This window comes from Motacilla alba, chromosome 19 (assembly GCF_015832195.1).
Source record: "Motacilla alba alba isolate MOTALB_02 chromosome 19, Motacilla_alba_V1.0_pri, whole genome shotgun sequence".
Taxonomy (NCBI): Eukaryota; Metazoa; Chordata; class Aves; order Passeriformes; family Motacillidae; genus Motacilla; species Motacilla alba.
Window position 1 is genome coordinate 7,055,647 of NC_052034.1, and position 23,800 is coordinate 7,079,446.

The window sequence follows — 23,800 nt, forward strand, 5'->3', positions numbered from 1 at the left end:
TGTCTCGTCGTCGCAGCCCGACGGCACCCGTGTTCCCATGGAGATTGTGCTGATGGAGAAGGTGGGCTCAGGCTGCCACAGCATCATCCAGCTCCTGGACTGGTTCGAGCTGCCTGACAGCTTCGTGCTGGTGCTGGAGCGTCCGGAGCGATCCCGGGATCTCCTGGAGCTCCTGCAGGAGCAGGAGTTCCTGAGCGAGGAGGCGGCGCGCTGGCTTTTCTGCCAGGTGCTGGAGGCCGTGCGGCACTGCACCGCCTGCGGCGTCCTGCACCGGGACATCAAGGCAGAGAACCTCCTCGTGGACCCAGAGAGTGGCGACCTGAAGCTCATCGACTTCGGTTGCGGCACCTTTCTCCAGGAGCACCTCTTCAGGGAATATTTCGGTGAGCCCACGGCCCGGGCCCTGCTCCCGGGGCCGGGCACTGCACTGTGCCACTCCCTCCTGGGCTGTGGGGTGCGGCATTCAGCCGGCTGCCGGCTGCCCCGTGCCACGGGGCAGAGGCCGTGCCCCAGGAGCCGGCTGCCGGCCCTGCTGACAGAGGGGGGCTGCAAAAGCCAAGCCCCAGCCCCTGGGCTCGGCAGGCCTGCTTGCTCTTGGGCTGCTCTTCTGCCCTTCTCTGCCGTGCAGAGCGGTGTCTTGGCTTTGCCCCATTGCCTGCGGGTGCAGGCTTCCCTCGGGGGAAGTTGTGTCTGCCGGTGCAGCCCCTGCCTCGGGCAGGAGGCCGGCACCAGGCTCTGGAAGGCAGCAGCCTGCGCCGGCCAGCGCCGCCTGTCTCCCCTAGGAACACCCATGTACTGCCCGCCCGAGTGGATCTGCCTGCGCTGCTACCACGGCCACGCGGCGACCATCTGGTCCCTGGGCGTGCTGCTCTATGTCATGGTCTGCGGCATCCTCCCCTTCCAGGACGACCATGACATCGTGTCGGGGCAGCTCATCTTCCGGCCGCAGGTCTCTCCAGGTTGGTACGGGCCTCAAGAAGGCGGGCTTTGGCCGGTGGCAGCGCCCAGCCCGGCCCGGCCCTCCCGCAGCTGCGCGGGAGCTCCGCGTGCCCTCGAGGGCCGGCCGCGGGAGGTGGCCCGTCAGGGGCTCGGTGCGGCACGCTTGGCTGAAGCAGGTGGCCGTGTCCTGCCGCGCCGCTGTCCCGCAAAGGGCAGCTCTGAGCCCTCGCAGCGTGGCCCGGCTTCTGCCAGCGCCGGGAGCAGCTGGGCAGGAGCCTTGTGCCAGTGACCGGCGCTTTCTGCCTTCTCTCCCCAGAGTGCCGGCATCTGATCCACTGGTGTTTGGCCAAGCACCCCGTGGACCGGCCGCAGCTGGAGGAGATCTTGCGCCACCCGTGGGTGTGGGGCGGGTGCCTGTGATGCCTCGCTGGAGCCTCTGCAGCACCCACTTCTGCCGAGTCCCACGCAGGACTGAGGGCCGGGAAAATAAACCAGCCACCAACCCACTGCGGGCTGTCAAGTGTGGTCCTTGTTGGCTACTTCAGCTAAAGAAACCTCTTGGCAAAAGGGCAAATCAGAGCGTTCCCTTCAGCCTTTGTCCAGGTTTTGATGCCTCCCCCCCATGGCGGTGGTTTTGTGTCTTCAAGCTCAGGCTGTAGTGCAGGTACGGGGGACTTGAGCAAGGCAAGAACTGCAACAGTGAAGCAGCAGCTGCCCTTTCAAAGTGACACAGCAGCTTGGGGTCACCTGAAGTGACACAAGGAAGGGCCTGTGTGTGCATTCCAAGGGTCACCAGGTGGCAGGAACAGAGACCTTGCTCCTCTCCAAAGCTCTGAAGAACAATTAGAAGTGGCAAAATGTCATTTCAGGTTGAGCCCTGACAAAAGTCTTCCTCTTTCTTCCCCTGAAACGGGAAGCAGGGCTGGCCCTTTGACCAGCTGGGACTGCAGCGTCGTAAGTCATAGGCATGGAGCCCATGGGAAATGTTGAGATGCTGGAGTCACCCCACGGTGCTGGGCTCATGGTACCCTCGAAAAAAATCTTCCTCTCCCTTAGAAACAACTGATGGAGATGGAAATTGCAGCCACCAGTCTGGTGACGGGAAAGCCCTCAGGTTCCTGCCCGGGCCTTTTAGGCCGGTGCCGGCTACAAACCTGTGCCACCTTCTGTCTATGAGCCTGACCTACCAAAACAGGGTTTGGGAAGAAGACATGTTTTCTCCTAAGTGCACCCGGTCTTTCATTTCTCTTCCCTTTTATGAGGGCTGCCAAGCCCCTTGTACCCTGAATGTCTCTCCAAGTGTCTAGCTGAAGGCCTGACCTGAGCCATGATCCTTCCAGGCAGCACCGCACCGTGAGGGGACGGTGAGAGCTCTGTGTGTCAGCCCTGGTGTGGAGGCTGAGCTGGGAGTGATAATGATCCCTTTTCTAAGGTCCTGGGAGCGGTGACTGCCTGTCCTCCAAGGGCCGTGACACGTTTCCTCCAGGAGGAGGAGGTCCCCGTGTCCCCAGGGCCCCGGGATGCCGGTGAGCGCAGGCCCCGTCCCGCTGTGCCCTGGCCCAGAGCCACTGGGAGCTGGCGGTGTCCGCTCACCCCACGGTTTGTCCTCAGGCCAGAGGAGATTGTGTCACTCTGGGGGCTGCCAGCGTCCCAGCTCACCTGGGAAGCTTGTGGCAGTTTGACACCTGCGGGTGTTTTCCCCGTTGATCCCCATTTCTCAGGGGGTGGCCATTGGCCCCTCACGGTTTGCCCTCAAATGGCGGCTCCTCCCTCAGCCTGGCGGTCATGATGAGGGGACACTGGGGCTTGGCTGGGGGTGGAAATGCTCCCGCACGGCCTTGAACTCCTGTGGGAAGCGGGCCAGCAAGGAGGTGGCTCTACTCCTTTCAGGGAATGGTGGGGAGAGAGAAGGTCCCCTCTGAGCCCCCTTTTCTCCAGGATGAGAGAAGCTGTGCTGGGAATGACCATCTTCCTTTGTATTTACAGAAGCTGACACGCACAGGCAGCGCTTCTGGTGAACGGGGGGGTGTGGGGGTGGTGTGCAGCCAATGAATACCCATGGTTAATAATGGTTTTGTTAACCAGCAGTGCAAAGGCCATTGCCATGGGCCTCATGGACCTGAGAGGCACAGCAGGCAGAGTGCCCATGGAGAGAGAGGTCTCCCAGGCTCTCCGTGGCTGTCTGACCTGCAGCTCAGCCCTCCATGGCTGTGCAGCCCAGCAGGGCCAGCAGGGCCCCGATGCCCAAAGCCATGCCAAGCATCCTCTCAGCACAGGCTGACCCACTCAGGGTGGCAGAATCCTCTGGGAATTCAGCTCTCTGAGCATCCTCTGTGCTTTTAGCTCTTCCCAGTGGCCTTGTCCCACACACCCTGGCTCTGCCAAGTACCACTGCCGTCTCTGGGTGCCGACGGGCGTCCAGTGCTGGAGGCACAGTGCCGTGAGGGACAGTGATCTTTTGTTTGGGATTGCTGGGGACAACTTGGACCAGAATAATACCCACGAGATGGGTATTGGCGTCGGACGGGATTCATCCCGATACCTCCCAGGGGGATCCCCCTCAATCATCTAGCCAAGGTCCTGAAAGCCCAAGAAGGTCCACGCTGGCTCAGAGTTCTCCAGCTGTATCGGAGGTGACAGGAAGGGCTTGCAACTTTCCAGGAAACCCCAAGTCTGGAGAGCAGGAAAAATGGTGGCGAGGTCATCTTTGGCACTACTGGCAAGGGATGGAAGGACACACCAGTGTCAGCCAAGGGCAGCACGAGGTAACAGAGGGAAATTCCTGTCTACCTGATTGATTGTCCCACTGCCATAATGTCACCTGGCTCGTGGCTGATGGGAAGGCGGGGCAGGTTCTATTGGAGGATTTTAAGAGGAGTTTTGATCCTGGCCACCAGAGAATCCTTCTGGATTCCCTCTCCATCAGGTGTGAGATGAGCACGCACAGGGTGTGTTGGGCCAAGAACTGACTGAGGGACTGCTTTCCAATGGGATAGGATCCATTGTCTTCCCAGAGAGTGGCACGGAGCTGGGGTTGGATTCAGCATGGGACTGTACTGGATAGCACACCGATGGCGGAGATGTTGCTGAGCAGGGCTTGCCCTGCTCAGGGACCTTTCGGTGTCCCCTTGGACAATCCCGTGCTCTGCCAGCGAGGAGGTGGCAGCATCACCATTGCCCTCCTCATGCCTGTGTTGCTGCTTCGACAAGAATCTTCCACCCACTGTGCTCCAGAGGGCCCTCAAGTGTCCACAGGGAGCCCCTTGTCCATTCCTGTGGCACAGGGAAGCCCTGGGCTGGGGCCGCTCTGTGATGTCACACGCCTGTCCCGGCCACAGCACTGTGACATCACCCATCAACGCCTATGTGAGCCGGGCCAGCCCCCGCGAGGGGCCAGTGCAGTCGCCATGGGACGTGCCGGAGCCATGTGTGACGGTGAGGTCCTCCTGACTGCGCTTGTCCTGCTGCTGGCCGCTGTGGCTGTCTGCTGGGCCCTTGGCCACTGGCAGCCACGGAGGCGGCAGGCAAGGACAGCAAAGCGGCGCAAGCGCCCCGGGGTGCGGCCCAGAGGCTCAGGCAGGAAGCGGGGAGCCCCTGCGGCTCCCAGGCCCTGCAGGCCTCGGGCGACCCTTCGCAAGCGGCCAGGTGCTCCCGCCAGCCCCCTGGGAAGCTCCTGCAGCTGCGGCCCCTGCCTGGCAGTGGCCCGAGAGCTGCAGGAACTGATGACCTTGCTGTGGGCTGGCAATGGGACACCTGCGCCGCTCTACTCTGGGATGTGGCAGGCCTTGCGGAAAGAACTGAAGGAGCTGGTGAAGCGAGGCCACCTGCCCTGCTGTGGCTCGGCCCGCTCCTTCAGGAGGCGCCATCCCATCAGGAGGCGGCTCCCAGGAAGAGTCTCCATCCCTGGGAGAGCCTCAAGCCTTGCAAGGATGGCACAGCAGCAGACACCCGCCATCCATGCAAGTAGCTCAGGCTGTCAGAGAAGGTCCATCCCGCCACGAGCCTCGGCTATCTCTGACAGCCTCCATCCCTCAGAGAGGCTCAGTGAGACCTGTCAGCCTGCAGCAGCTGCAGAGCCCGTGGACAGGTCTCCTAGCTCCCTTGGACCCACGGGCTTGAACAAGACGGGCGCAACCCTGAGCCTTGACGTGGCCAGGGAACACCCGCCGGTCCAAGTGGAAGCCCAGCCCGATGCAGGGGAGCCGTCCCAGGAGCAGGTGGCGGAGCAGCAAGCGTCCTGCAGCCGGCACTTGCCGGCCCACAGCTCCCAGGACGCTGTGCCGGCTGTGCCGGCGGGCAACAGCCCGTGCCTGGCGGAGGAGACGAACATCGAGAGACCCGCGGACCTCCATGTCCAGGAAGCTGCTCCCAGCCAGCCACCGACTGGCAGCGAGGTCCTAAAAGAAGGTGAGCTCTGCTGAGGAGCTGTCTGCGGCTCCCCTGGGGCTCCTGAGGGCCATTGCCAGGCCAGGCCAGGGCCTCTGAAGAGCAGCCTAGTGCCTGGCTGTTCTCAGTGGCCCTGATGGCACGGCTTGAAAGAGCCCCGGTGTGCTTTGCAGCTGCTCCTGGGAGGCCCCTGTTGGACACCTTGGGCTGCAGCCCCGGCCAGGCAGAAGAGCAGAGGCCAGGCCAGGACGCCGGGGACAGCGACGGTGCCGCCGTGCCCCGCTGCAGCGGGGCTCCTGCAGCCGCCTGTGCGCGCTGCCCCGGCCCCGCGGAGCCGCTCGCCAGCCCGAGGGCTGTGAGGCGGTGGCCGCTGCCCGGCGCGCAGCAGGAAGCAGGTGAGAGCAGCGTGCCCGCGCTGGCCCGGCCAGCTTCCCCGGCGGCCGCCGGGGGCCCTGGGCGCAGGGCTGAGGGCTCGCTCTTGGCCGCAGGGCAAAAGAAGGAGCTGCAGGAGCTCTACCAGCTGGGCCCGCAGCTGGGCAGCGGTGGCTTCGGCACCGTTTTCGCGGGGACCCGCCTCTCGGACGGCCGCCCGGTAAGTGGCCGGCAGGGCCGGGCGTGGCCGGAGGGTCAGGGCCGGGGCTGGGCAGGGCTGGAGCTCAGCCCCCCGGTGTCGATGGCTTGCAGGTGGCCATCAAGCACGTGGCCCGGGAGAGCGTCCTGCAGTGGGACGAGCGGGTGAGTGAGCGGGGCCCGCGGGCCAGAGCGAGCCCTGGCGGGCAGCGATGAGCCCGGGGCCCCGGGGGCGGGGGATGGCGGGGCAGTAGCGGGCGGGGGCTCAGCGTGCCAGGCGCAGCACGGCGGGCCCGGGATGCCAAACACCGGGGCTGGGTCCAGGCAGGGGGGCAGCTGCCAGGCGTGCCCTGGGCCAGAGGGATCCCCAGCAGCAGGGAGGCTGCCCAAGGGGGCCCTGGGGCACGCCGGGCAGGGGCCGAGGGAGGCACAGGGCAGCACCAGGCCTGCTGGAGGCATTGTCTCGTCGTCGCAGCCCGACGGCACCCGTGTTCCCATGGAGATTGTGCTGATGGAGAAGGTGGGCTCAGGCTGCCACAGCATCATCCAGCTCCTGGACTGGTTCGAGCTGCCTGACAGCTTCGTGCTGGTGCTGGAGCGTCCGGAGCGATCCCGGGATCTCCTGGAGCTCCTGCAGGAGCAGGAGTTCCTGAGCGAGGAGGCGGCGCGCTGGCTTTTCTGCCAGGTGCTGGAGGCCGTGCGGCACTGCACCGCCTGCGGCGTCCTGCACCGGGACATCAAGGCAGAGAACCTCCTCGTGGACCCGGAGAGTGGCGACCTGAAGCTCATCGACTTCGGTTGCGGCACCTTTCTCCAGGAGCACCTCTTCAGGGAATATTTCGGTGAGCCCACGGCCCGGGCCCTGCTCCCGGGGCCGGGCACTGCACTGTGCCACTCCCTCCTGGGCTGTGGGGTGCGGCATTCAGCCGGCTGCCGGCTGCCCCGTGCCACGGGGCAGATGCCGTGCCCCAGGAGCCGGCTGCCGGCCCTGCTGACAGAGGGGGGCTGCAAAAGCCAAGCCCCAGCCCCTGGGCTCGGCAGGCCTGCTTGCTCTTGGGCTGCTCTTCTGCCCTTCTCTACCGTGCAGAGCGGTGTCTTGGCTTTGCCCCATTGCCTGCGGGTGCAGGCTTCCCTCGGGGGAAGTTGTGTCTGCCGGTGCAGCCCCTGCCTCGGGCAGGAGGCCGGCACCAGGCTCTGGAAGGCAGCAGCCTGCGCCGGCCAGCGCCGCCTGTCTCCCCTAGGAACACCCATGTACTGCCCGCCCGAGTGGATCTGCCTGCGCTGCTACCACGGCCACGCGGCGACCATCTGGTCCCTGGGTGTGCTGCTCTATGTCATGGTCTGCGGCATCCTCCCCTTCCAGGACGACCATGACATCGTGTCGGGGCAGCTCATCTTCCGGCCGCAGGTCTCTCCAGGTTGGTATGGGCCTCAAGAAGGCGGGCTTTGGCCGGTGGCAGCGCCCAGCCCGGCCCGGCCCTCCCGCAGCTGCGCGGGAGCTCCGCGTGCCCTCGAGGGCCGGCCGCGGGAGGTGGCCCGTCAGGGCCTCGGTGCGGCACGCTTGGCTGAAGCAGGTGGCCGTGTCCTGCCGCGCCGCTGTCCCGCAAAGGGCAGCTCTGAGCCCTCGCAGCGTGGCCCGGCTTCTGCCAGCGCCGGGAGCAGCTGGGCAGGAGCCTTGTGCCAGTGACCGGCGCTTTCTGCCTTCTCTCCCCAGAGTGCCGGCATCTGATCCACTGGTGTTTGGCCAAGCACCCCGTGGACCGGCCGCAGCTGGAGGAGATCTTGCGCCACCCGTGGGTGTGGGGCGGGTGCCTGTGATGCCTCGCTGGAGCCTCTGCAGCACCCACTTCTGCCGAGTCCCACGCAGGACTGAGGGCCGGGAAAATAAACCAGCCACCAACCCACTGCGGGCTGTCAAGTGTGGTCCTTGTTGGCTACTTCAGCTAAAGAAACCTCTTGGCAAAAGGGCAAATCAGAGCGTTCCCTTCAGCCTTTGTCCAGTTTTTGATGCCTCCCCCCCATGGCAGTGGTTTTGTGTCTTCAAGCTCAGGCTGTAGTGCAGGTACGGGGGACTTGAGCAAGGCAAGAACTGCAACAGTGAAGCAGCAGCTGCCCTTTCAAAGTGACACAGCAGCTTGGGGTCACCTGAAGTGACACAAGGAATGCCTGTGTGTGCATTCCAAGGGTCACCAGGTGGCAGGAACAGAGACCTTGCTCCTCTCCAAAGCTCTGAAGAACAATTAGAAGTGGCAAAATGTCATTTCAGGTTGAGCCCTGACAAAAGTCTTCCTCTTTCTTCCCCTGAAACGGGAAGCAGGGCTGGCCCTTTGACCAGCTGGGACTGCAGCGTCGTAAGTCATAGGCATGGAGCCCATGGGAAATGTTGAGATGCTGGAGTCACCCCACGGTGCTGGGCTCATGGTACCCTCGAAAAAAATCTTCCTCTCCCTTACAAACAACTGATGGAGATGGAAATTGCAGCCACCAGTCTGGTGACGGGAAAGCCCTCAGGTTCCTGCCCGGGCCTTTTAGGCCGGTGCCGGCTACAAACCTGTGCCACCTTCTGTCTATGAGCCTGACCTACCAAAACAGGGTTTAGGAAGAAGACATGTTTTCTCCTAAGTGCACCCGGTCTTTCATTTCTCTTCCCTTTTATGAGGGCTGCCAAGCCCCTTGTACCCTGAATGTCTCTCCAAGTGTCTAGCTGAAGGCCTGACCTGAGCCATGATCCTTCCAGGCAGCACCGCACCGTGAGGGGACGGTGAGAGCTCTGTGTGTCAGCCCTGGTGTGGAGGCTGAGCTGGGAGTGATAATGATCCCTTTTCTAAGGTCCTGGGAGCGGTGACTGCCTGTCCTCCAAGGGCCGTGACACGTTTCCTCCAGGAGGAGGAGGTCCCCGTGTCCCCAGGGCCCCGGGATGCCGGTGAGCGCAGGCCCCGTCCCGCTGTGCCCTGGCCCAGAGCCACTGGGAGCTGGCGGTGTCCGCTCACCCCACGGTTTGTCCTCAGGCCAGAGGAGATTGTGTCACTCTGGGGGCTGCCAGCGTCCCAGCTCACCTGGGAAGCTTGTGGCAGTTTGACACCTGCGGGTGTTTTCCCCGTTGATCCCCATTTCTCAGGGGGTGGCCATTGGCCCCTCACGGTTTGCCCTCAAATGGCGGCTCCTCCCTCAGCCTGGCGGTCATGATGAGGGGACACTGGGGCTTGGCTGGGGGTGGAAATGCTCCCGCACGGCCTTGAACTCCTGTGGGAAGCGGGCCAGCAAGGAGGTGGCTCTACTCCTTTCAGGGAATTGTGGGGAGAGAGAAGGTCCCCTCTGAGCCCCCTTTTCTCCAGGATGAGAGAAGCTGTGCTGGGAATGACCATCTTCCTTTGTATTTACAGAAGCTGACACGCACAGGCAGCGCTTCTGGTGAACGGGGGGGTGTGGGGGGTGGTGTGCAGCCAATGAATACCCATGGTTAATAATGGTTTTGTTAACCAACAGTGCAAAGGCCATTGCCATGGGCCTCATGGACCTGAGAGGCACAGCAGGCAGAGTGCCCATGGAGAGAGAGGTCTCCCAGGCTCTCCGTGGCTGTCTGACCTGCAGCTCAGCCCTCCATGGCTGTGCAGCCCAGCAGGGCCAGCAGGGCCCCGATGCCCAAAGCCATGCCGAGCATCCTCTCAGCACAGGCTGACCCACTCAGGGTGGCAGAATCCTCTGGGAATTCAGCTCTCTGAGCATCCTCTGTGCTTTTAGCTCTTCCCAGTGGCCTTGTCCCACACACCCTGGCTCTGCCAAGTACCACTGCCGTCTCTGGGTGCCGACGGGCGTCCAGTGCTGGAGGCACAGTGCCGTGAGGGACAGTGATCTTTTGTTTGGGATTGCTGGGGACAACTTGGACCAGAATAATACCCACGAGATGGGTATTGGCGTCGGACGGGATTCATCCCGATACCTCCCAGGGGGATCCCCCTCAATCATCTAGCCAAGGTCCTGAAAGCCCAAGAAGGTCCACGCTGGCTCAGAGTTCTCCAGCTGTATCGGAGGTGACAGGAAGGGCTTGCAACTTTCCAGGAAACCCCAAGTCTGGAGAGCAGGAAAAATGGTGGCGAGGTCATCTTTGGCACTACTGGCAAGGGATGGAAGGACACACCAGTGTCAGCCAAGGGCAGCACGAGGTAACAGAGGGAAATTCCTGTCTACCTGATTGATTGTCCCACTGCCATAATGTCACCTGGCTCGTGGCTGATGGGAAGGCGGGGCAGGTTCTATTGGAGGATTTTAAGAGGAGTTTTGATCCTGGCCACCAGAGAATCCTTCTGGATTCCCTCTCCATCAGGTGTGAGATGAGCACGCACAGGGTGTGTTGGGCCAAGAACTGACTGAGGGACTGCTTTCCAATGGGATAGGATCCATTGTCTTCCCAGAGAGTGGCACGGAGCTGGGGTTGGATTCAGCATGGGACTGTACTGGATAGCACACCGATGGCGGAGATGTTGCTGAGCAGGGCTTGCCCTGCTCAGGGACCTTTCGGTGTCCCCTTGGACAATCCCGTGCTCTGCCAGCGAGGAGGTGGCAGCATCACCATTGCCCTCCTCATGCCTGTGTGCTGCTTCGACAAGAATCTTCCACCCACTGTGCTCCAGAGGGCCCTCAAGTGTCCACAGGGAGCCCCTTGTCCATTCCTGTGGCACAGGGAAGCCCTGGGCTGGGGCCGCTCTGTGATGTCACACGCCTGTCCCGGCCACAGCACTGTGACATCACCCATCAACGCCTATGTGAGCCGGGCCAGCCCCCGCGAGGGGCCAGTGCAGTCGCCATGGGACGTGCCGGAGCCATGTGTGACGGTGAGGTCCTCCTGACTGCGCTTGTCCTGCTGCTGGCCGCTGTGGCTGTCTGCTGGGCCCTTGGCCACTGGCAGCCACGGAGGCGGCAGGCAAGGACAGCAAAGCGGCGCAAGCGCCCCGGGGTGCGGCCCAGAGGCTCAGGCAGGAAGCGGGGAGCCCCTGCGGCTCCCAGGCCCTGCAGGCCTCGGGCGACCCTTCGCAAGCGGCCAGGTGCTCCCGCCAGCCCCCTGGGAAGCTCCTGCAGCTGCGGCCCCTGCCTGGCAGTGGCCCGAGAGCTGCAGGAACTGATGACCTTGCTGTGGGCTGGCAATGGGACACCTGCGCCGCTCTACTCTGGGATGTGGCAGGCCTTGCGGAAAGAACTGAAGGAGCTGGTGAAGCGAGGCCACCTGCCCTGCTGTGGCTCGGCCCGCTCCTTCAGGAGGCGCCATCCCATCAGGAGGCGGCTCCCAGGAAGAGTCTCCATCCCTGGGAGAGCCTCAAGCCTTGCAAGGATGGCACAGCAGCAGACACCCGCCATCCATGCAAGTAGCTCAGGCTGTCAGAGAAGGTCCATCCCGCCACGAGCCTCGGCTATCTCTGACAGCCTCCATCCCTCAGAGAGGCTCAGTGAGACCTGTCAGCCTGCAGCAGCTGCAGAGCCCGTGGACAGGTCTCCTAGCTCCCTTGGACCCACGGGCTTGAACAAGACGGGCGCAACCCTGAGCCTTGACGTGGCCAGGGAACGCCCGCCGGTCCAAGTGGAAGCCCAGCCCGATGCAGGGGAGCCGTCCCAGGAGCAGGTGGCGGAGCAGCAAGCGTCCTGCAGCCGGCACTTGCCGGCCCACAGCTCCCAGGACGCTGTGCCGGCTGTGCCGGCGGGCAACAGCCCGTGCATGGCGGAGGAGACGAACATCGAGAGACCCGCGGACCTCCATGTCCAGGAAGCTGCTCCCAGCCAGCCACCGACTGGCAGCGAGGTCCTAAAAGAAGGTGAGCTCTGCTGAGGAGCTGTCTGCGGCTCCCCTGGGGCTCCTGAGGGCCATTGCCAGGCCAGGCCAGGGCCTCTGAAGAGCAGCCTAGTGCCTGGCTGTTCTCAGTGGCCCTGATGGCACGGCTTGAAAGAGCCCCGGTGTGCTTTGCAGCTGCTCCTGGGAGGCCCCTGTTGGACATCTTGGGCTGCAGCCCCGGCCAGGCAGAAGAGCAGAGGCCAGGCCAGGACGCCGGGGACAGCGACGGTGCCGCCGTGCCCCGCTGCAGCGGGGCTCCTGCAGCCGCCTGTGCGCGCTGCCCCGGCCCCGCGGAGCCGCTCGCCAGCCCGAGGGCTGTGAGGCGGTGGCCGCTGCCCGGCGCGCAGCAGGAAGCAGGTGAGAGCAGCGTGCCCGCGCTGGCCCGGCCAGCTTCCCCGGCGGCCGCCGGGGGCCCTGGGCGCAGGGCTGAGGGCTCGCTCTTGGCCGCAGGGCAAAAGAAGGAGCTGCAGGAGCTCTACCAGCTGGGCCCGCAGCTGGGCAGCGGTGGCTTCGGCACCGTTTTCGCGGGGACCCGCCTCTCGGACGGCCGCCCGGTAAGTGGCCGGCAGGGCCGGGCGCGGCCGGAGGGTCAGGGCCGGGGCTGGGCAGGGCTGGAGCTCAGCCCCCCGGTGTCGATGGCTTGCAGGTGGCCATCAAGCACGTGGCCCGGGAGAGCGTCCTGCAGTGGGACGAGCGGGTGAGTGAGCGGGGCCCGCGGGCCAGAGCGAGCCCTGGCGGGCAGCGATGAGCCCGGGGCCCCGGGGGCGGGGGATGGCGGGGGCAGTAGCGGGCGGGGGCTCAGCGTGCCAGGCGCAGCACGGCGGGCCCGGGGATGCCGAACACCGGCGCTGGGTCCAGGCAGGGGGGCAGCTGCCAGGCGTGCCCTGGGCCGGAGGGATCCCCAGCAGCAGGGAGGCTGCCCAAGGGGGCCCTGGGGCACGCCGGGCAGGGGCCGAGGGAGGCACAGGGCAGCACCAGGCCTGCTGGAGGCATTGTCTCGTCGTCGCAGCCCGACGGCACCCGTGTTCCCATGGAGATTGTGCTGATGGAGAAGGTGGGCTCAGGCTGCCACAGCATCATCCAGCTCCTGGACTGGTTCGAGCTGCCTGACAGCTTCGTGCTGGTGCTGGAGCGTCCGGAGCGATCCCGGGATCTCCTGGAGCTCCTGCAGGAGCAGGAGTTCCTGAGCGAGGAGGCGGCGCGCTGGCTTTTCTGCCAGGTGCTGGAGGCCGTGCGGCACTGCACCGCCTGCGGCGTCCTGCACCGGGACATCAAGGCAGAGAACCTCCTCGTGGACCCGGAGAGTGGCGACCTGAAGCTCATCGACTTCGGTTGCGGCACCTTTCTCCAGGAGCACCTCTTCAGGGAATATTTCGGTGAGCCCACGGCCCGGGCCCTGCTCCCGGGGCCGGGCACTGCACTGTGCCACTCCCTCCTGGGCTGTGGGGTGCGGCATTCAGCCGGCTGCCGGCTGCCCCGTGCCACGGGGCAGATGCCGTGCCCCAGGAGCCGGCTGCCGGCCCTGCTGACAGAGGGGGGCTGCAAAAGCCAAGCCCCAGCCCCTGGGCTCGGCAGGCCTGCTTGCTCTTGGGCTGCTCTTCTGCCCTTCTCTGCCGTGCAGAGCGGTGTCTTGGCTTTGCCCCATTGCCTGCGGGTGCAGGCTTCCCTCGGGGGAAGTTGTGTCTGCCGGTGCAGCCCCTGCCTCGGGCAGGAGGCCGGCACCAGGCTCTGGAAGGCAGCAGCCTGCGCCGGCCAGCGCCGCCTGTCTCCCCTAGGAACACCCATGTACTGCCCGCCCGAGTGGATCTGCCTGCGCTGCTACCACGGCCACGCGGCGACCATCTGGTCCCTGGGCGTGCTGCTCTATGTCATGGTCTGCGGCATCCTCCCCTTCCAGGACGACCATGACATCGTGTCGGGGCAGCTCATCTTCCGGCCGCAGGTCTCTCCAGGTTGGTACGGGCCTCAAGAAGGCGGGCTTTGGCCGGTGGCAGCGCCCAGCCCGGCCTGGCCCTCCCGCAGCTGCGCGGGAGCTCCGCGTGCCCTCGAGGGCCGGCCGCGGGAGGTGGCCCGTCAGGGGCTCGGTGCGGCACGCTTGGCTGAAGCAGGTGGCCGTGTCCTGCCGCGCCGCTGTCCCGCAAAGGGCAGCTCTGAGCCCTCGCAGCGTGGCCCGGCTTCTGCCAGCGCCGGGAGCAGCTGGGCAGGAGCCTTGTGCCAGTGACCGGCGCTTTCTGCCTTCTCTCCCCAGAGTGCCGGCATCTGATCCACTGGTGTTTGGCCAAGCACCCCGTGGACCGGCCGCAGCTGGAGGAGATCTTGCGCCACCCGTGGGTGTGGGGCGGGTGCCTGTGATGCCTCGCTGGAGTCTCTGCAGCACCCACTTCTGCCGAGTCCCACGCAGGACTGAGGGCCGGGAAAATAAACCAGCCACCAACCCACTGCGGGCTGTCAAGTGTGGTCCTTGTTGGCTACTTCAGCTAAAGAAACCTCTTGGCAAAAGGGCAAATCAGAGCGTTCCCTTCAGCCTTTGTCCAGGTTTTGATGCCTCCCCCCCATGGCGGTGGTTTTGTGTCTTCAAGCTCAGGCTGTAGTGCAGGTACGGGGGACTTGAGCAAGGCAAGAACTGCAACAGTGAAGCAGCAGCTGCCCTTTCAAAGTGACACAGCAGCTTGGGGTCACCTGAAGTGACACAAGGAAGGGCCTGTGTGTGCATTCCAAGGGTCACCAGGTGGCAGGAACAGAGACCTTGCTCCTCTCCAAAGCTCTGAAGAACAATTAGAAGTGGCAAAATGTCATTTCAGGTTGAGCCCTGACAAAAGTCTTCCTCTTTCTTCCCCTGAAACGGGAAGCAGGGCTGGCCCTTTGACCAGCTGGGACTGCAGCGTCGTAAGTCATAGGCATGGAGCCCATGGGAAATGTTGAGATGCTGGAGTCACCCCACGGTGCTGGGCTCATCGTACCCTCGAAAAAAATCTTCCTCTCCCTTACAAACAACTGATGGAGATGGAAATTGCAGCCACCAGTGTGGTGACGGGAAAGCCCTCAGGTTCCTGCCCGGGCCTTTTAGGCCGGTGCCGGCTACAAACCTGTGCCACCTTCTGTCTATGAGCCTGACCTACCAAAACAGGGTTTGGGAAGAAGACATGTTTTCTCCTAAGTGCGCCCGGTCTTTCATTTCTCTTCCCTTTTATGAGGGCTGCCAAGCCCCTTGTACCCTGAATGTCTCTCCAAGTGTCTAGCTGAAGGCCTGACCTGAGCCATGATCCTTCCAGGCAGCACCGCACCGTGAGGGGACGGTGAGAGCTCTGTGTGTCAGCCCTGGTGTGGAGGCTGAGCTGGGAGTGATAATGATCCCTTTTCTAAGGTCCTGGGAGCGGTGACTGCCTGTCCTCCAAGGGCCGTGACACGTTTCCTCCAGGAGGAGGAGGTCCCCGTGTCCCCAGGGCCCCGGGATGCCGGTGAGCGCAGGCCCCGTCCCGCTGTGCCCTGGCCCAGAGCCACTGGGAGCTGGCGGTGTCCGCTCACCCCACGGTTTGTCCTCAGGCCAGAGGAGATTGTGTCACTCTGGGGGCTGCCAGCGTCCCAGCTCACCTGGGAAGCTTGTGGCAGTTTGACACCTGCGGGTGTTTTCCCCGTTGATCCCCATTTCTCAGGGGGTGGCCATTGGCCCCTCACGGTTTGCCCTCAAATGGCGGCTCCTCCCTCAGCCTGGCGGTCATGATGAGGGGACACTGGGGCTTGGCTGGGGGTGGAAATGCTCCCGCACGGCCTTGAACTCCTGTGGGAACCGGGCCAGCAAGGAGGTGGCTCTACTCCTTTCAGGGAATTGTGGGGAGAGAGAAGGTCCCCTCTGAGCCCCCTTTTCTCCAGGATGAGAGAAGCTGTGCTGGGAATGACCATCTTCCTTTGGATTTACAGAAGCTGACACGCACAGGCAGCGCTTCTGGTGAACGGGGGGGTGTGGGGGTGGTGTGCAGCCAATGAATACCCATGGTTAATAATGGTTTTGTTAACCAGCAGTGTAAAGGCCATTGCCATGGGCCTCATGGACCCGAGAGGCACAGCAGGCAGAGTGCCCATGGAGAGAGAGGTCTCCCAGGCTCATATCCGATTGCTGAGTACCTCATCACACATGATATTCTCACGGCTACACAGTAATTTCATTTTCTGAGTCAGCAAAGTCTTGAAAAAATGGGACTGTCTTCAAATATGAGTCACATTTTTGCAAAGGAAACATTTCCCGTTTCATTTTCTCCCTGTAGCGGAAGAAGAAAAATCACTTTCAGCAGCTATCATTAATAAAAGCATTTCAAGCAAGTTTGGTTAAGTAGAGGTATCTACTCCTCAAAACACAGCCCCACTCTGCATTCATGGCTTCCATTGAATGCAGTGTGGAATGTCCTTAAGTAAGAACTGCTCGTTTATGCTTACTGAGATGTATTTTTTTCTTTACCATGCAACAGCCTCCTTACTGGAGAATGTTGAAAAAATTATAAGTAAAATGAGGAAAAAAAAGTCAATTAAGGAATGAAATTCCAGGGCCATGCAAAGGAGTGGTAGAAGCAGTATATGATGTTTGACAACCAAAGGAAATGTGACTCTTGTTCACTGGGCAGCAACAAACAATAGACCGGAGCTGGTGAAGTGAGCTAGGAATCACCGTAACAGTAACAACACGATCTGCTACTGTGACCTGTCATCATTTTGTTGCTTTCGTACTTGAAGATAGGAATGTGCTACTTGAGAAAAAAGGATACAATATAAATTTTAATACACTCTTTTTTGTGAAGATGTAACTGAAATGTAGCGATAGCCCTGTTTCCCTATATGTGAAATGATACAAGGATTTGCAGTAAAGAAATCATGTAAGTGCCCTTTTTGGGGAGGGCTGGAGCGGGTCTATGTTTGTCCTTGACTTTGGCTGGGGCAGGAGGTTCTCCCTCCTCCTCTCTGTTTGGGGGACCGGGGGCTTCCGCATCCTCATCTGGCCTTTGGGGCTGCCAGCAGGTCTCATCCTCCTCTCGCCTAGGGAGAGGGCTCAGGGGTCTCCTGTGTCTGTAATATTTTGTGAAAATCCCTTTGCTAGGATTTTCTTCTCCTGAGAAGCTGAAGGGCCTCAGCTTCAAGTGTAAACATTTTGTTAGCTGCTGCTGTGGGATGCAGCAGGTGCTTCCTCCATTGGTCAATGTGGGATGTTTCTACTTGGTGGCCAATCCAGGGGGCAGCAGCTCTCGGACTCTCTGGGAGTCACAGCACTTTGTTGTTCATTCCTTTCTATTCCTGTCTCGCCTTCTGATGATTCTTCTCTCTCTGTTCTTTGTAGTATAGTTATAGTGGGGTCTTTAAATATAATATATATCATAATATAATAAACTAGCCTTCTGAAATGGGGTCAAGATCTCTACTTTGCTTCACCAAGTCCTGACTGCCCAGAAGACCCGCAGTAATAGTCTCCCTGCTCCTTTCCCCGATGGGGGACTGGTGCACCTCTGCACTCCCCTGTGGGGTGGCCGGGGTTGTCGCCGTCCTCCTCTCCCATGGGGAGGGCCGGGACTTTCGATTTTCTTCACAAGTGACTCGTTGGGAAAACAAACATCAGTCAAAGCCTTCGGTGCGCAGGTAAATTGGCTTTCTGCCAATTTTATTTTGCTTCGTCCACGGGGGCGGGGGAAGGAGGGGCGGTGCTCGAGGGGTCTCCGTCCCTCTCGCCCTGGGGGATGCTGGGGAAGGACGTGTCCTGCTCCGTCTCAGCCTGCAGGATGATGGGGAGTTGCTCGATCCTCCTCACCTTTGCAAGGCTGGGAGTGGTCTCGGTCCCCATCCGCTTTCGGGAGGACCCTCTGCGCCGCTTCCCCTGAGATATGGGGGGACGTGGCATTGCGTCTGTTCCCCTCCGACTCAGGGAGGGCCGCCGCGGGCTCTCTGCCCCCCCTCGGTTTAGGGAGCGCTGGGTCCATCGTCCTCCTCCTTGGGGGACCAGAGTGGGCATTCTCTCGGTCCCCCTCCGATCTGGAGGGGCCCGCCGCTGTCGCCGTCCTCGCAGCCCCCGGCCGTTGTACCTGCTTGCCTTTGACCGGCCGGGGGTGCTCTCCATCCTTCTTCGATTTTGCGGGGCCGGCATTCTCTCTGTCCCTCTTCGATCTGGGGCGGCCGGCACTTTGTCCCTCTCCTATTTGGGGGCGGGGGAGACAGCGGCGCCGGCGCAGGGAGCCGCGAGCGGCCACAAAGGGCGCTCCCACCTCCCTCCCAAGCACGGCGCACACCCCCCCGTGGCCCGTGGCCGCAGGGTCGCGGCGCTGCGAGGCACGGGCGGCCCCGAGGCTCCGGCGTCGCGGGGCCGAGGGCGCAGAGCTCCGCCCGCCCCGACCACCGCCACGAGCTCGCCGAGCCCGCCCCGCCCGCGGCCATTTATACAGGCGGCTGAGCCCCGCCCACTCACCGACAGCCAATAGGAGCTCCGTGACCGCACAACGGGGGCCGGAGCAAATACTGGAGGCCTTTGTGACGACTCGGAGGTGCAGGGGGCGGGGCCGCAACGCCACCGGGCGATATGATTGGTCGAAAGCCAGAGGGCTCTCTGATGGGCAGGGCCCGGACGTGACCGAGCGATCTGATTGGTCGGGAGGCGGAGCGCTGTGACGGAGAGCCAGTGGGCGTGGCCCGCAGCGCGGGGGGCGGGGCCGGCGCCAGGCCGGGCTTTGGGCCGCGATCGGGGCTTAGGTCGGGCTTAGAGCCAGCCCTGGCCTTAGGGCTAAACAGGGCTTGAGGTTAGAGCCGGGCTCGGGCTGGGGACTGCGACTGGGGCTGCGCTTGGCAGCTGCCTTAGGAACTGCACTGACAGCCAGGGTCATCTCTGTGGAATTTATTGTCATTTTCTCATCAGTTCTACAGTACAAAAGCATGCAAAAAATAGCCTCTCTCTTCATGGTACATATTTACAGTGCAACAGCCACGTGCTGTCACAGTACTGAGTGCATTTACATCATGCTGGAATCATAGCACGGCACATACAGGGGCAGAGGTTCAGCTTCAAGTGCAACAAGAGACAGAAATACCAACAGAACAGGCCTAGAAATCAGGAAGAGCAGGAAAATTACAGCACAGAGGATCTGCATTGTACCCTCAAGGGTTGCATTCATGTTTTCTTGCATTTACACCATTTTTTGGGAGCACTTTGATGGCTTGTGGATACTGAGGGAGGGTCTGGGCTCTGCCAGCAGCAGCTCTGAGCGTACATGGCTTTTCTCCAGGAAGGGAAGGAGCAGGGCAGGGACTGATGAGCTGCTGTCCCTCCCTCATCCCATGGAAGGCTGCATTCACAGCAACAGGGCCATGGCAAATGCAGGTTAATTCAGCCTGGGAGGGACTCCAGCCGAGCATGGACTTGTGTAGAAGGATCTGGGCCAGAAAGGAATGCCTTGCACTGCTCTGCTCAGCAAACTCCAGTACAAACAAGCCCTGCTAAAGCAGCGAGGTTTGGCACCTCATCCAAGCTCCATTTCCACACAAACTCTCCACTCTGCTCTCCAGTCTCCCTGCTGCACACCAGAGATACTCGGGCTCTCAGTGGCATCCCCCAGCACAGCCCTGTGCCTTGGGAAATTCACTGAGATCCCTGTCCCTGGGGGAGCCTGGGCCTCTCAGGGGCTGGGACAAAGCCCTGGACTGGTGGGACAAAGCTCTTGGGGTTTTGGGCAAGAAGGGAGGGAAAGCACCGAGCTGGGGAGAGCAAACAAGCTCGCAGCCACACACCACAAATAGAGAAACTCTCCCCTGGCAGCGCTGCTGAGGGCTTCGGGGCAGAGTTGTGCTGAAGGAACACAAAAGTTTCTCCCAGCAGCTCCTCCTTGCAAGTCTGGCAATAAATAAGGAATGAAACTGCCCCCTGGGAGCTGTTTTATGGAGCCACTGTTTGTTTTGCACGGAGCAGCCACACTGTTCCCTGTCAGGCTCCCTCTGGTTGGAGCCCTACACAAAGTCAGCTCTCCCACCAGCAGCCCTGATGCTGCAAACCTCATCTGCTTGCAAGAGTGACCCTGACAGCAGCACATTCCTGCCCAAAGGGGTAAAGATATGGACTGTGCATTCCCCAGGGCAGGACAGAAGGGACTTGACCAGGATTTTTACTTAGCACTACCCCCCAGAACCAAAGGCCTAGAGCCATTAATTGAGCAAGACAGAGAAATCCACCTCCTGGAGATCAGAGATATGTGCTATTCTCCCAAATGAGAAATTTCTTTCAAGAAAATCATCCTCAACCTGCAAGAGTCTGGAGAACTTGGCCAGATGCAATGGTGATGGGGGAAAGAGGAGCCCTCCTGGTGATTCCAAGCCCAGCTAACCCAGGCCAGAGCATCCCAGTGCTCCCAGAACAGCAGAGAGGAGGATTTGGAGGGGAAAAACACAGAGCACACACCAAGGCACGAGTGTGCCACACCTGCTCTGCTCCCTGCTCTGCACAGCCACACTGAACCCCATCCCCTCCATCACAGAGAGGAGCAGACAAATATTGGCCCATCCAGCTGAAGAGAAGGATTTTACCAAAGAGCTAAAAGTGCTGCCTTGCCTGGGATGTTTATTCTCAAATAAATCCCCTCTCTTCAGCCTCTTCCTTTCTTCAGAGCAGAACCAGTTGTCCTGAGCTGCTCCAACATGCACGTAAACAAGCAAGGATTTCATTGCAGCTGAGTGCGTAGAGCCTGGCTTTGCCTATCTGAGTGTTTCTCCTGCTAGCAGGGCACATTTTCCATCTCATTTCATGCAGGTTTTCAGGCTGCTGTTTGTGACACCGTAGGGGTGATTTCTGGGGTATAAAGGAAAGCCTGTTGGCAGATTTGCTGAAGAAACAAGGTGTGACATGAGCTCAGAGCTTGAGGGGGTGGTTCTTGGACCTGTGGGAACAGCTCCAGAAGGATTTCTTTTAGCTGAAAGGGCAAGTATTTCAAAGTAGATTTTGAGATAATAATAAAAAACATCCATTCCTCTCCAAAACTGAAGTGCTGATTTAGGTACCACTAAAGGAACATGATAATGGAGCTCATTTGTAACTCATCATTTGTCTGCTTGCATTAATTGAGGCTGACAACAGCCTTCCCCACCAGCTCCCACCCCTTAGCCATCACTAAAATAACCCCAACTGCCTGGGCTAGCAAATTATTCTTGCCACAGATTAAAAATACAATAACCAACCCCATGTTTGCATCCTTAGAGCTCTTTGAGCACAGCCCAGGTATTGCTTAGACTTCACAAGTCCCACAGGGATGAGGATTACTAGAACTCCCTTTTCTGCTTGCGGTAGGGCACGTTCCTGAGATGAGTCTTTGCTCCAAGGTCACTCCCTGGCCCTGTCCTGGGGGACACCAGGACAGAAAAGAGAAAGTTTTTTCCTCAAACTGGAGGAGAGTTTTCCCAGCTTGGCCCCTGGCTTGCAGCAGGAGCTGGTGGCACCACAGCACAGATCAGTTTGTATCCACAGACTGTCCCTTCCACAGGCAGCAGTTCCACCAGGACAATCTTTTCCATCTGCAGAACCCCCTGTGCTCTCAGACTTTTTACTCCCTACCTCTGGGTACCTAAATCTTCATGACAAGCAGAAAGTCCCATGTCCCAGGCTGGAGGAAGGATCAGGGCATCCTCCTGGTGCAGGAGCAGGCTCCTCAGAGGATGCTGAGCTCACAGCTGGTGCAGACACCAAAAACCAGGCAGGATTTAGCACCTGGAAGCAGCAGTGCAGAGCTCAGCCCCACAGCAGCAACCTTGACAGGATCCAACAGCAGCTTTCAGTGCTGAAGGTCTCCATTCAATAGAGAAGCTGCAATGTTCTTTCCCATTTTGCCAATATTTACAGGTGAGATGCAAGGAAGAGCCCAGGCTGGGGAGTGCTGGGCATCCCACTGAGGTGGCTGAGGATGAGGGAGGGGAGGTGACAGGCTGGGGACAGACAGAAGGCACCAGCAGCAAAGCCCAGCTATAAAATGTTGGGAACCATCAAATGAGATTGCAGCAAACAGAACAGGAGCACCAGGATACACCAGTCACTACCAACAACTCTCTGTATCCCCCTGCACCAAAAATGAGGGAACAAAGTCCCAAGTTCTCAGGATTAACCTAAAAACAGACACTAAGATGACTATGTAGGAAACAAATTTAATCATGTCCTTTCTTAAGTACTATAAAAGAAGATTCCAATCCCACTGGCATCCCAGGGCCATGTGCAGACCCCATAAGGCTCAAGGGAAAATAATGACATATATTTTGACAGATGGATGTCACTGGTTTTTACTCTCTGAATGGAAGAGTGAAATTCCTGATTATCCACACAGTCTGTACAGTCAACAGCCACAAGAAAGGCTGTATTTGCTTTTTTGTATTTACCTTTTTAAGTGTAATCTCTTACCAGTTGTCAAACTATTGAGATGAAGCTTCTAACCCCAAGTTTAGAAGCAATCTATGGATAAAATAGCAGCATCAGCACATGCATAAAAATCGGAGTCTTAAAACAAAATTAAAAATTAAAGCCTTTTTTTTTAAAAAATCAAAAGGTCAAGTTGTGAACTTGTGCTCTGTATCTTTCTAAAAACCCTCCACCAACATCTTCTATCCTAGGAACCTCTCCCAGTTTGGGTCATTTTCATGAAATTAAAGTTTAAAAGCATCAGGTACACAAGAGATTAAGTGAAGAGAAGGAAATGAAATAAAATAAAGCCCAAACCTGCCACTCTTTTCAGCTGGAGACCATGGTCCATGGGTGCAGGACTGGGTGCATTCCCAGCTCTTTGGGAAGGGCAGCCCTGGCAGATGTCCCTGGGGCACTAAGCTGTTCTGTGTGGCAGCATATCCCCATGCTCCAGGGTTCTGTGCCATCCCAGGGCTCTCTGCACATCCAGGGAATCTCCTGTGACTCCTCTGCTTTACAGCACTGCCTGACTAAAGCCACGGCTGGGGGCAGGACTGGCACTGTGCAGAACCGAGGGATCACAGGAAAAGGGAAGAAAGAAAGACACAGGGAGGGACGGTGATCATTTCAACAGCAGCATCTCATCCTCATTTCACTGATACCCAAAGACATTTTGCCTTCATCTGCACAGCAGGAGCAGCACTCCTGATGTACCCAAGTGCATTAAATAAAACAGTTGCCCTCCCATACAAAACCAGTCTCTAACACCGTTTTTTCCCCCGATGCTTGAAGTAGAGAATGCAACAACACAAGGAGGAAGTCTCTGTGGGGAAAAGGACCCTTGAGAGGAGCACAGCCCCGTTCCTCGGGTGAGGCACAAGGCACGCACGGAGGAGCCGCGGGCACCGGGCCCGGGGCTCAGGCTGCCGCTCGGATCCTCCCGCCCGGCTTCTGCGGCTCGCCGCGCTGCTGCCGGGCTCGGTGTGCTCCTGGTTTGCCGTGCAGGTGGGCTCGCTGTGGTGCTGCTTTGCCGCGCAGGCCCCGGGCTGGGCGATGAGGGCGATGAGGGGGTGAGGGCGGCCAGCCCCGGCAGCCGCGCCCTCAGGCCGCGGCCTCGTCCTCGCACACGTCGGGCAGCTCGGGGTCCCTGGCTGCCTCCCTGCTGCCCTGCGCTCTGCACCGCCGCGAGGAGACAAAGACAGACATTGTGGGCACACGGCAGGGCACAGGGGTTTATATCAACGGGGAACAGCAATGAACCAGCCCTGGCTGCCTCCCTGCTGCCCTGCACCGCCATGAGGAGACATTGTGGGCACACGGCAGGGCACAGGGGTTTATATCAACGGGAGCAGCAGTGAACCAGCCTGGGCCTGATTTGCCCAGAAAGAGGTACCCAGACTGTCCATAACTCTGTTTTTATTGTCTCGTATTGCTTAATCCTGATTCTCCAAATTTTTATTACTCTAATTATATTTCTATTTTTATAACCATTTTATTACTATGAAACTTTTAAAATATTAAAATCTTTGAAACAATTGATTAGCTTTTTTTTTTTTGGAGACAAACACATTGTGGGCACACAGCAAGGCAGCGGGGGTTTCTATACCAACGGGGAGAAGCAATGAACCAGCCTGGGCTTATTTTGCCCAGAAAGAGGTACCCGGACGTCACTGTGATATTTTATGAAA

General features: G+C 60.0%; 5 protein-coding genes across 10 annotated transcripts in view; 3 read left to right on the top strand and 2 right to left on the bottom strand.

Annotated features, from left to right (window-relative positions):
- The window catches only part of LOC119709996 (serine/threonine-protein kinase pim-1-like), a 2,978-nt gene extending 1,039 nt beyond the window's left edge, over nucleotides 1-1,939 (top strand). Inside the window, exons 2-4 of the mRNA XM_038158443.1 lie at nucleotides 17-383; nucleotides 783-959; nucleotides 1,256-1,939. Of these exons, the coding sequence (XP_038014371.1) occupies nucleotides 17-383; nucleotides 783-959; nucleotides 1,256-1,359 (648 nt within the window). The 3' untranslated portion in view covers nucleotides 1,360-1,939. The remainder of the gene's footprint in view (nucleotides 1-16; nucleotides 384-782; nucleotides 960-1,255) is intronic.
- A 3,185-nt stretch (nucleotides 1,940-5,124) lies between these two features.
- Nucleotides 5,125-7,865, top strand: LOC119709795 (serine/threonine-protein kinase pim-1-like). The gene is made up of 6 exons (XM_038158000.1): nucleotides 5,125-5,720; nucleotides 5,814-5,917; nucleotides 6,010-6,060; nucleotides 6,371-6,737; nucleotides 7,137-7,313; nucleotides 7,610-7,865. The coding sequence occupies exons 1-6, from the start codon at nucleotides 5,462-5,464 to the stop codon at nucleotides 7,711-7,713; spliced, it is 1,062 nt and encodes a 353-aa protein (XP_038013928.1). The 5' UTR covers nucleotides 5,125-5,461; the 3' UTR covers nucleotides 7,714-7,865.
- A 3,849-nt stretch (nucleotides 7,866-11,714) lies between these two features.
- On the top strand, nucleotides 11,715-14,081 carry LOC119709798 (serine/threonine-protein kinase pim-1-like). Its single transcript, XM_038158008.1, has 6 exons — nucleotides 11,715-12,073; nucleotides 12,167-12,270; nucleotides 12,363-12,413; nucleotides 12,726-13,092; nucleotides 13,492-13,668; nucleotides 13,965-14,081. Exons 1-6 carry the CDS (start codon nucleotides 11,815-11,817, stop codon nucleotides 14,066-14,068), a joined length of 1,062 nt encoding a protein of 353 aa, XP_038013936.1. The 5' UTR covers nucleotides 11,715-11,814; the 3' UTR covers nucleotides 14,069-14,081.
- Nucleotides 14,082-17,098: 3,017 nt separating this feature from the next.
- On the bottom strand, nucleotides 17,099-18,567 carry LOC119709997. The gene is made up of 3 exons (XM_038158444.1): nucleotides 18,474-18,567; nucleotides 17,776-18,326; nucleotides 17,099-17,570 (listed from the first exon to the last, which is right to left on the bottom strand). Exons 1-3 carry the CDS (start codon nucleotides 18,565-18,567, stop codon nucleotides 17,358-17,360), a joined length of 858 nt encoding a protein of 285 aa, XP_038014372.1. The 3' UTR covers nucleotides 17,099-17,357.
- Nucleotides 18,257-23,800, bottom strand: part of CAMKK1 (calcium/calmodulin dependent protein kinase kinase 1) — a 97,622-nt gene continuing 92,078 nt past the window's right edge. For 5 of the 6 annotated variants that reach the window (XM_038157817.1, XM_038157818.1, XM_038157820.1 and 2 more), the window contains one exon: nucleotides 18,257-23,286. In XM_038157817.1, coding sequence (XP_038013745.1) covers nucleotides 23,214-23,286 — 73 coding nt within the window. In that variant the 3' untranslated portion in view covers nucleotides 18,257-23,213. The remainder of the gene's footprint in view (nucleotides 23,287-23,800) is intronic. The other variant, XM_038157821.1, reaches the window with a different exon arrangement.

Bases quoted from the DNA above. Each gene is read 5' to 3' on its own strand.
- LOC119709795 (XM_038158000.1), top strand. From the start codon at position 5,462: ATGGCACGGCTTGAAAGAGCCCCGGTGTGCTTTGCAGCTGCTCCTGGG. The intron at 6,061-6,370 runs GTGAGTGAGCGG...TCGTCGTCGCAG, and splicing joins TCCTGCAGTGGGACGAGCGG to CCCGACGGCACCCGTGTTCC. The intron at 7,314-7,609 runs GTTGGTATGGGC...TTCTCTCCCCAG, and splicing joins CCGGCCGCAGGTCTCTCCAG to AGTGCCGGCATCTGATCCAC.
- LOC119709798 (XM_038158008.1), top strand. From the start codon at position 11,815: ATGGCACGGCTTGAAAGAGCCCCGGTGTGCTTTGCAGCTGCTCCTGGG. The intron at 12,414-12,725 runs GTGAGTGAGCGG...TCGTCGTCGCAG, and splicing joins TCCTGCAGTGGGACGAGCGG to CCCGACGGCACCCGTGTTCC. The intron at 13,669-13,964 runs GTTGGTACGGGC...TTCTCTCCCCAG, and splicing joins CCGGCCGCAGGTCTCTCCAG to AGTGCCGGCATCTGATCCAC.
- LOC119709997 (XM_038158444.1), bottom strand. From the start codon at position 18,567: ATGACCCTGGCTGTCAGTGCAGTTCCTAAGGCAGCTGCCAAGCGCAGC. The intron at 18,327-18,473 runs GTTTAGCCCTAA...CCGACCAATCAG, and splicing joins CGGCTCTAACCTCAAGCCCT to ATCGCTCGGTCACGTCCGGG. The intron at 17,571-17,775 runs GTACAACGGCCG...CCCATATCTCAG, and splicing joins GGCCGGTCAAAGGCAAGCAG to GGGAAGCGGCGCAGAGGGTC.